The sequence below is a fragment of the Polyergus mexicanus genome, unplaced genomic scaffold (assembly GCF_030449975.1).
Source record: "Polyergus mexicanus isolate NDT 795.1 unplaced genomic scaffold, iyPolMexi1.0 SCAF_10, whole genome shotgun sequence".
Classification (NCBI taxonomy): Eukaryota; Metazoa; Arthropoda; class Insecta; order Hymenoptera; family Formicidae; genus Polyergus; species Polyergus mexicanus.
Genome location: NW_027223330.1, coordinates 7,238,921 through 7,249,571, shown reverse-complemented (window position 1 = coordinate 7,249,571; position 10,651 = coordinate 7,238,921). Strand labels below are relative to the sequence as shown.

The window sequence follows — 10,651 nt, the reverse complement described above, 5'->3', positions numbered from 1 at the left end:
AAGCAGTGGTATCAACGCAGAGTACTTAAACGATGTAAGTAACGCGGTCGTATATGTGACCGTGATAAAACAAAGAAAAATGTACCATCTCTCAAATTGCACGGTCTTTATCAAAAAGTAGAGAGTGCTATCGTATATTTAAGCGCTTATTCCGACAGCTTGTTGCTGAAATTCACCAACAATCCTGCAGAATCGTTCAATTCGATAATCTGCAAAGAAATTGGTGGAAAGCGCATCAATCCGAGGCTCCTACAATGTTAGAATTGCGGGAGCAGTTGTGCAATATAATACGCAACAAGTTCTCACGCAAGTGCATAAAAGCATATGTAAAAATGTTCCTTCCATGTGGAGACTCTGGAAAAGCGACAAAAGCAAAAGTTGCAAGAACCAGAGAATCTCGGGAAATGAATAGAAGGCAAAAGAAATTTAAACGGGAATCGGGAACAGATTGTCATTACGGCCCGCAATCACAAAAACCAGATCTTCCACCCGATGTTTTCGAGCAACTTCGAGAAAATCACGTATTACCTGTTCAACGTATTACCTGAATATAGCAAAATAAACGACGAATCATTAGATTTATTTTTACGCGTTGCAAGAGATAATTCTCCTTTTGAAACACAAAGCGTGCTATATTTGGAATATCCTCATATAATTGAAGCAAGTCGTAGTGACAAAAGCTTACAAATTATTGGAGGAAATTGCAGTGATCACTGGTGATGTATATTTTTTGACGGCACCAAACTTCGAGTGTACGACAGTCTACCCAGTTGTACATACGATAAATTGGTGTCTAAAGAAAAAAATTACATACATTGTCGTTATCCACAAATAAGTGCAAATAATATAATATTTGAAAAGATTCAAGTACAACCTGATGGCACATGTTATGAAATTTATGCTGCAGCTTTTGCTATAACTATAGCCTTAGGAGGAAATCCTTCTAATGAGAAATATTCCAATAACGTGGAATGTATGAGGCAACATTTTCTTAAAATTGTAGTAAAAAATAAATTGCTGCCTTTTTCAAAATAAAAAAAATTTATCATTATTCGATAAATGTATCATTATATTGCAATGAATATCGTTGGAAAAAGATGCCTCAATGCCAATGTTTTGTTTGCAATAAAATCGGAGAGACGAAAAAAAACATTATGGTTGCGTTCTCACGGGAATGGGCGATAGAGGGGCCGATTTTATCCTCGATACATTTATATGTATATATAGTGTATAAAAAGTACCGGGACGGTGAAGTATCTGGAAAACTAAGCATTTTCGAAAAAAATGTTTCAGGACAAGGTCACCTTGAATTTTTTTGATGGAAACCCCTACTTTTTATTGCATATTCTTGTAGCTTATCTCGAGAGCTTTTCAAAACATTATAATAAAGTATTTTTTATTAAATACGTTTTAAGTTATTTTATATATTAATCTGACATATTCTGATATAAAAATAAAATATCTCGTAAAATATTTAGTTTTCGACAATTTTATCGTAATACTTTTATTACAGAATAACGAGACAAATCAATTAATGAGAAAAAAACAAATTGTTTTAAAAAAATACATTGTAAATAATTACATACTTTTTTTTAAAAACAATTATTTTTTATACTAATTAATTTGTCTCATTATTCTGTACATAAAAGTATTACGATAAGATTATCGAAAACTAAATATTTTACGAAATATTTTATCCGACGCCACCCAAGGTGAAACCCATAGTATTCAGTAAATAGATCTTTTGAAAGCCTACAACTTTTATTTGAAACATTTTTTTTGAAAATGTTTTCCAGATATTTCACCGTCCCGGCTGCTAAGTTAAAATGGGTCACCCTGTATATATACAGGGTGTCCTGGACCACCCGTACATCCCTTTTCTTTCAAAAATTAAGCATTTTAGAAAAAAACGTTTTGAACAAAAATTATGGTTTTGAGGAGAACATAAGATGGTGTCATTGGTTTGACCTTGGATGGCATCATTAAGGTCAAGTCAAGAACACCTTTAATTTCTTAAAAGGAACCCCCTATTTTTTATCGCATATTCTTATAGCTTATGTCGAGAGCTTTCCAAAACACTATAATAAAGTATTTTTTCATTAAGTACTTTTTGAGTTATTTTATATTTTAATCTGACATATTTTGATATAAAAAATAAAATATTTCGTAAAATATTCAGTTTTCGATAATCTTACCGTAATTCTTTTATGTACAGAATAACGAGACAAATCAATTAGTAAAAAAAATAATTGTTTTTAAGAAAATTATTTACAATGTATTTTTTTAAATAACTATTTGTTTTTTTTGGCACTAATTGATTTGTCCCATGTTCAGAAAATCTCGCGACTTTTACGCAATCTCCTCATCAGCATCTCACTCACTCTGGTCCTTGTCCTTAGTGTCCTCTCTCTCTTCCTTTTCTCTCTTGTACGCGACCTTAACCCAATCCCGAAGCCTGTCCTATCAATCTAACCAGCATCGCGCCATGCTATCACCCAATCGCAAGTACGTTCTCAGGACCTTATCCGCGCTCCTGCGTCGATATCGACCCTTCCGGAGATTCTCGATCAGTCTGTGAGTACCGATCTTTCGTGACGCACGTCGCCTTAAAAGGCGAAAAGTTTACAGAAGTTCTCGGAATTCGGTTTTGTTTCTCGGATCGGATCAAGTGAACAATCTCCCGGTCTTCTCAAGGTTCTCGGTAACGACAAGGAACTTATCAATCACAAATTAAGCATCCAATTACGTTTGCGCGAGGAACATTTGTGAGGTATGACTCGGACCAGAGTGAGTGTGCGTGGATCCTAACTGTGTAACGATGCATCCCTCCACCGTTACCCGGCCGTCGATCCGCCGGAAGTCCGCCGCCCGACAAACACCGGTCGGGCATAATGCGGAGGCGCCGAGCGCCCATTTTTAAGATATAAAGAAAGGCGTTCAAATTTATAACCGCCGTCAAGACGCGTTTGTTTACCAGGAACCGTCGCCGCGCTCGGGTAACCGTACCGACCGTTCCCGAAACCACCCGAGTCGCGCGCGGCGGTTCAACATTAAACAATATGCCTTAAAACAATCAGGCATATTACGCACGCGCACCCGCCGGAGAAAGCGGTATAAATAAGGGCACATTTTCTACCTCGAGACCAGATCTTCCGCAACCGCCAGAGTCAGTACGACGCCTGGAATCCAGAACGATCCTAACACACGCTCGAAGAGAGAGAAAACGGGGTTGGGAGTACCCAGCCTCCGCCGAGAGTTTGCGGCATCTCTAAGGGCGATCCTTTAAACATCTCTGCGACCGAGGAACACGAGGTTGGGCGTACTCAGCCTCCGTCGGGAGTTCTCGACACCTCACACGCATCCGTCCACCTGCGTGCAACGGCAATCATCCAGTGGTAGGGAGTTCCCTGCCATTGACGGGTGTTCCCGTCGGCCGTTGCACTCCTGCATTCTACGGGAAAATCATCCCCGACGAAGCAATACCGCGATATCCGCGAACTCGCGGTAATTCTGCGACCGCCATTACCGCGATCGGACTCGCCATTAATACGGCGCGCTAAGTCCCGCTCAAGGGGGAGGATCTAACCGGCCGCGACATCGATCGACGCAATCAGATCGATACCGACGCGTTTAAGAACCGCCCACCGACCCGACCGAAATTACCGCCCGGTAGCTAGCGGCTCCTGCCGAAATCCAGATCCGCGCAAAGTAATCGATATATTTGCGAATCCGCCGAAATCGCATTCCGCACCGTGCATCCGTGAATCCGTGCATATAATTCGGACGCACAGCGACCGACGCGACCGCCGCTAGACCATTCCGACATTCACACATACGCGAGGGCGTTTGGCTGCATACACACGATCACACCCACATACTTGCGATATACCTTGTAAATCTCACGCAGATATTACACGTTCGCACACGCACTCGCTCGCTTATCACTCACTCACATACAAGCGCATATACACCGACACACACAGTAATTACACACACACACTCACTCTGTATACACACATATATTTCAACGCAATAAATTATATTTTACCTAACGCATCTATCGTTCGTCTCTCGATACCCTTTTACGAGCCCCGGATCCCGACCGAGTTATCCACGACCGCCTCGCGAAAGCGGTTTATTACAACTGTTCTTCCCGACACCCCCCGAAACCAGAAACTTCTCGAGTCCTTTATCAAACATCCCATTATTCTGTACATAAAAATGTTACGGTAAGATTATTGAAAACTTTTTATTGAATATTTTACGAAATATTTTATTTTTTATATCAAAATATGTCAGATTAAAATATAAAATAACTTAAAAAGTACTTTATGAAAAAATATTTTATTATAGTGTTTTGGAAAGCTCTTGACATAGGCTATAAGAATATGCAATAAAAAATAGGGGGTTCCATTTAAGAAATTAAAGGTGTCCTTGACTTGATCTTGACGATGCTATCCAAGATCAAATCAATGACACCATCTTATGTTTTTAGTGCCTTTTGTGTGTACGGTCACTAATTTGCTTATTCACAAGGAGTGGTTTTGAGATTGAAGCCTCGTAAGTGGAGTGACTAGAGTTATTTATTTGATTGCCAATCTACATTGTTCTACGTTTTTATTTTTGGTGGCCCTGAAAAGGGCCGGTTTGTTGGAGCCCTTACAAGAGCTGGTTATCGCGGTAGCCTTTCGCTCCACGTGATGGATGGTGTGGAGCGAGTTTGTTGCAGCGGTCCCCACTGTTCGTATCGCGCGGTCTTCGATGGCCTTCGATGCCCTGTGGACGCGGCCTTAGGCTGAGTGCTCGGTGCTCGTGAGCTCGGCTTAAGTTCGTGCTGCGGCGTCTTCCGACTCCTCGTGGATGAGGCCTTAGGTCGAGGACTTGGTTGCCGGGAACTCGGCTTAAGTTCCGTGGTTGTCGCTGTTGATCGTGCGGTGTCTTCCGGATCCGTCTGCGTGCTGGAAACGCTGGTGGTAGGTTCCCAGTCGCTGTCGGACTGTGATGCCTGATCGACTCCGGAAGGTGGCGCTGCTTGGACGCCTCGATGTACTCGGCTCGGTGGTAGCGTCTGCGTCTCCCGTGTCACCGATCGTGTTGGTGAAGCGGGGAGCGGCGATAACAGCGGTGGCGCTGTCCAGGCTTCCCTGGGTGACGTGTAGCGTCTCAAGCGTATGTCCCACGTCTTGAGGAAGAACCGTGTGGGCCGCGTTAGTCGAGGCGGCTCTAAGTCCAGCGGGATTAGCCTCCAAGGAAGTAGGCTCCACCCTACGTGTCTCTCCTTTGGAAGCGGCTCCGGCGACTGTCGACTCTCGATTCCTCCTGTCCGCTCGTTGCCCGGTGATTTGGGCGGCGGTATGGACCGTGGAAGGCTGCGTGGTGTTTTTGCCCTCGGTGTCAGTCTTCTGTGGACAAATGCTTGGTGGCGGATTTCTCCGCTCTATACGTGTCTTTTTGCTTCGGGATATGCTCTCCGTCAGCTGAGCGACGACTCTGCGTCTGGGCCTCCTGCGCGGCCTTATAAGCCCCACTCAACGGATCCCACTCACTGGTAGCGGCTCGCGATGGTCGCCGCGTCGCGGTGAGCTCTTGCGGCTTGTTTTGTTCCTGCGCGCGAGCTCCGCGCGCCCTGCGCGTCGGAGTTCGTCGGCGCATATACCGGGTGGTTGTTTCGATCTTGTGGTGGTTCGTCGAACCGCCACAGGACCCCCCTGGTTGATTTAGAGCCCTCCTATTGTGGTGCGAATCGGACTGGTAGTCGTGTTTGTCGTCCACTTCTTGTTCGTGTGGCTTCTGGGATGGCTTCCTTTGTTGTCTCTGTGCTGGGGTTCTCAGCTGTTGTGTGGTCTGTTAGAGTATAGGCTGGTTTTAGCCGGTCTATGGAGACGTTCACTGTCTTCCCTCTGATTCGTAGCTTGAATGTTTTGTCGCCCCTGTTGAGTACTTCGTACGGCCCGTCGTAGGGTTGCTGTAGTGCCCCTGCAGGTGCGTCATGTCGTACGAATACTCTTGGCGTGCTGTTCATGTCCTGAAATACGAACGTATTCGTCTGTCCGTGTCACTTAAGCTGTGGTCGCAACTTCTGCATTACTCTTCGTAATTGCTCGGCGAAGTCGCTTTGGTCTGTTTGTGGTGTCCTTCCTTGGTCTTGCAGGAACTGTCCGGGTAGGCGGATTGATTCCCCGAAGACTAATTCTGCTGCTGTGGCGTTCAGGTCCTCTTTGTGTGCTGCCCGTATGCCCATTAGCACCGTTGGAAGTACCTCGGTCCATGCATCTGTCTGGTGGCACTTTATTGCTGCCTTGAGCTGTCGATGGAAGCGTTCGACCATCCCGTTTGCTGCCGGGTGATACGCCGTTGTTCGGAGATGTACTGATCCTGTTAGCTGTGCAAGGCGTCGGAAGAGATCGGCTTCAAATTGTCGACCTTGGTCCGTTATGATCCTTGCTGGTGTCCCGTATCGTGTGATCCATTCTTTGAACAGATATTTTGCGATTGTTTCTGCCGTTATGTCCGGTATTGGTGTAGCTTCTGGCCACCGTGTGTATCGGTCTATGATCGTGAGGCAGTATTTGTATCCATTCGATGGTGGTAGCGGTCCGACTATGTCCATGTGTATGTGTTCGAACCGTGCTGTTGGTTTCTGGAACGTTCCTAGTGGTGCTGTGTTGTGTCTTGTTATCTTTGCTCGTTGACACTGCCCGCAGGTTTTTGTCCATGTGTTGCAATCTTTTTGGATTTGGGGCCAGACGTATCGTTGCGAGATCAATTTTGCCGATGCTTTAGTTCCCGGATGTGCTAAGCCATGCAGGGCCTGGAAGACCTGCCTTCTTAGTGGTTTAGGCACGTATGGGCGTGTTATCGGCGTGGCTGTGTCGCAATAGATGTCTGTCGCCGTGCCAGGAATCCGTATCTTGGTTAGTTTCAGTCCCTGATTGTTGGCTAGAATTATTTGCAACTCTTCGTCGTCTTTCTGTGCTGTTGCTAATTCTTCGTTTCCGACCGTTTTGTGTATCTCCTCTACTCTTGATAGTGCATCCGCTACTGTGTTGTCTTTGCCGGATACATGTCGGATATCGGTGGAGAATTGTCCTATGTACTCGAGGTGGCGTGCCTGTCGTGGAGAGCTGCGCAGTGGATCTTGGTTGAAGGCGTATACGATGGGTTTATGGTTGGTGTAGATTGTAAACTGTCTTCCTTCTACCATGTGTCTGAAATGTTTAATTGCCGTGTATACTGCTAATAGCTCTCGATCGTATGGGCTGTATTTTGTTTGCGCTTGGTTGAGTTTTTTGCTCAGAAATGCCAACGGTTGCCATCCTTCTTGTGTCCGTTGCTGTAGTACCGCTCCTATTGCTGTATCCGATGCGTCGGTTGTCAGCGCTAGCTCTGCTGACGGGTCCGGATGTATCAGAAGAGTGGCTCTAGCGAGGCTATTCTTGCAGTTGTCGAATGCCTGTTCCAACTCATTTGTCCATATGATCGGAATTTTTCCTTTTATTTTTGGACCCTTGAGTACGTCGTTTAACGTGGCCTGGTCCTTTGCGGCCCCTGGGATGAATCGCCGGTAGAAATTAATTGTTCCCAGGAATTGTCGTAGTTGTTTGACGTTGGTTGGTTTCGGGAAACCTTGTATGGCTTCTACTTTTTCCGGTAAAGGTCTTGTTCCTTTTTTCGAAACGAGATAGCCGAGGAATTTTACTTCGTTGTCCCCAAAGATGCATTTGCTCGTGTTTATTTGGATGCCATATGCGTCTAGCCTTGTGAAGAGTTGTCGTAGGTGCTCTTCGTGTTCCTCTTGCGTGGCTGATGCTATGAGTATGTCATCTATATAAGCGTAGCAAAAATCCAACCCGTGTAACACTTCGTTTATGAAGCGTTGAAATGTCTGCGCTGCGTTTCGTAGGCCGAACGGCATGAATACGAATTCGAATAATCCAAACGGTGTTGTTATCGCTGTTTTTGCTATGTCCATCGGGTGTACGGGTATTTGGTTGTATGCCCGCACAAGATCGATGGTCGTGAAGATTTTCTTGTTATGTAATGTTTGTGCGAAGTCCTCGATATGCGGTATTGGATATCGGTCCGGCGTTGTTCTTGCATTGAGCCTTCGGTAATCCCCGCATGGTCTCCATGCATTACTTTTCTTGGGAACCATGTGTAGTGGTGCTGCCCATGGACTTTTCGATGGTCGTATGATTCCTTCTTGTAACAGCAGGTCGAATTCTGCTTTTGCGGCTTGCAGCTTGTTCGGTGCTAGTCTGCGTGGACGGCATGCTTCGGGTTGTCCCGTTGTTGTTTTTATATAATGCCTTGTGGTATGTTTTGTCGTCTTTCTCATTCCCGTTGGTTGTGTTATGCCCGGGAACTCCGATATTACGTGATGATATTTTGTGTTGCTCCGTACTGCTTTTATGGAGCCTGTCTCGCCACTGCTGGTTGCTCCTGACACGATCAGTCCGGTTTTTCCGTCGATCAATTTCCTTCTTCGAATATCCGGGAGCAGGTGGTAATGCGAGAGGAAGTCTGATCCTATAATCGGTTGCGTGACGTTGGCAAGGATGAACCGCCATGGGAACTCCCTTCGTAGGCCGAAATTGGGTTTTATTGTTGTGTAGCCATACGTTGCGATTTTTGTGCCGTTTGCTGCGTAGAGTTCATAGGCCTCTTCTCGCTGTTTCCTTTGCATCATCGTGTGTGGGTAGACGCTGACGTCCGATCCGGTGTCTATGAGGTATCTCGTTTTTGAGATACAGTCCGTCACAAACAAGCGGCTTGGTTTCGGGCTAGCGTCGCTGGCCGCCATTAGCGACTGCCCTCCTCGTTTTTTTTATATGTGCATGGTTGTGTGCATTTGCGTGCTTTTTCTCCGAAACGTTGGTGGTAAAAGCATACGCCTTCTTGCCTGGTGGTTTTGCTTCGTGCTCTGTTTCCTGAGCGGTTTCTCTGCCGGCTTCTGCCTCTTTCTCGGTCCCATCGTTTCGTTGCGTTTGCCATCTGCGTAGTCAGTGCTGCGACTTGTCTGCTCAGAGCTTGTATTTGTTCTTCCCACGGTTTTTTGTTTGTTGTTTCCGCGGATGTTGCGAATACCAACGCCTTGTTGTTGCCGATTTCGTGGATTCGATCTGCTTGCTCTGCTACTTCCTCTAAGTTGTCGTTATTGCGTGTCGCTAATATGGCCTGCATGTGTTGTGGTAGTCGCCCGAGCCAGAGAGTTCTTAGCAGTTCGTTTGGTACTGTTGTGCCTGCCAGTGTGCTGAGATGCCGGAGAAATTGTGATGGCCTGCGGTCGCCTAGCTCTTCGCGTTCCAGTAGCTGCTTTATTCTGGTTTCGTGAGAGTCTGTCAGCCTTTGTATGAGTGCTTTTTTTATTGCCTCATATTTGTGATGTGCCGGCGGGTGTGTTATTACGTCTTTAATTTCCCGTGCTTGTCTTGGCTCTATTTTTGATAGTACGTATGCGTATTTGGCTTCGTCTTGCGTCACTCCGCATAGCGAGAATTGCCCCTCTAATTGTGCGAACCATAATTCTGGTTCTTCTGGCCAGAATGGTGGAATTCTTACTGCTATCCTGTTGACTTTGCTCTCTTCATCGTCGACGATTATCGTCGCTTCTCTTTCTTTTGGCATGTTCTCCTTGTCGGGGTCACCACTTTAGTGCCTTTTGTGTGTACGGTCACTAATTTGCTTATTCACAAGGAGTGGTTTTGAGATTGAAGCCTCGTAAGTGGAGTGACTAGAGTTATTTATTTGATTGCCAATCTACATTGTTCTACGTTTTTATTTTTGGTGGCCCTGAAAAGGGCCGGTTTGTTGGAGCCCTTACAAGAGCTCCATCGCGGTTATCGCGGTAGCCTTTCGCTCCACGTGATGGATGGTGTGGAGCGAGTTTGTTGCAGCGGTCCCCTGCGCGCGAGCTCCGCGCGCCCTGCGCGTCGGAGTTCGTCGGCGCATATACCGGGTGGTTGTTTCGATCTTGTGGTGGTTCGTCGAACCGCCACATGTTCCCTTCAAAACCATATAATTTGTGTTCAAAACGTTTTTTTCTAAAATGCTTAATTTTTTAAAGAAAAGGAGTGTACGGGTGGTCTAGGACATTATATATATATATATACAGGGTGTCCCATTTTAATCTCCTCAGGCAAATATCTCAAAAACCAAGCCCGGAAGAGAAAAATGTTTCAGACAAAAGTTGTTTGGTTTCGAGGGGGCCATAAGATGGTATCATTGGTTTGATCTTGGAAAATCATTTGAAGGTCATGTAAAGGTCAACTTTAAAATCTTAAATGGAAACCCCCATTTTTTATTTAGTATTCTTGTAGCTGACATCAAGAGCTTTCCATAACACTATAATAAAGTATTTTTTCATTAAGTACTTTTTGAGTTATTTTATATTTTAATCTGACATATTTTGATATAAAAAATAAAATATTTCGTAAAATATTCAGTTTTCGATAATCTTACCGTAATACTTTTATGTACAGAATAATGAGACAAATTAATCAGTGCCAAAAAAATAAATAATTGTTTAAAAAAATACATCGTAAATAATTTTCTTAAAAACATTTTTTTTTTATACTAATTGATTTGTCTCATTATTCTGTACATGAAAGTATTACGGTAAGATTATCGAAAACTGAATATTTTACGAAAT

At 44.7% G+C, this 10,651-nt stretch overlaps 2 protein-coding genes and 1 pseudogene across 2 annotated transcripts; 1 reads left to right on the top strand and 2 right to left on the bottom strand.

The window, feature by feature from the left end:
* The first annotated feature begins 254 nt into the window (after positions 1-254).
* On the top strand, positions 255-1,035 carry LOC138937039 (uncharacterized; annotated as a pseudogene).
* A 3,637-nt stretch (positions 1,036-4,672) lies between these two features.
* Positions 4,673-6,022, bottom strand: LOC138937035 (serine/arginine repetitive matrix protein 1-like). The gene is made up of 3 exons (XM_070302906.1): positions 5,891-6,022; positions 5,444-5,844; positions 4,673-5,402 (listed from the first exon to the last, which is right to left on the bottom strand). Exons 1-3 carry the CDS (start codon positions 6,020-6,022, stop codon positions 4,673-4,675), a joined length of 1,263 nt encoding a protein of 420 aa, XP_070159007.1.
* A 2,780-nt stretch (positions 6,023-8,802) lies between these two features.
* Positions 8,803-9,627, bottom strand: LOC138937032 (uncharacterized). Its single transcript, XM_070302894.1, has one exon. The coding sequence runs from the start codon at positions 9,625-9,627 to the stop codon at positions 8,803-8,805; it is 825 nt and encodes a 274-aa protein (XP_070158995.1).
* Positions 9,628-10,651: the final 1,024 nt, after the last annotated feature.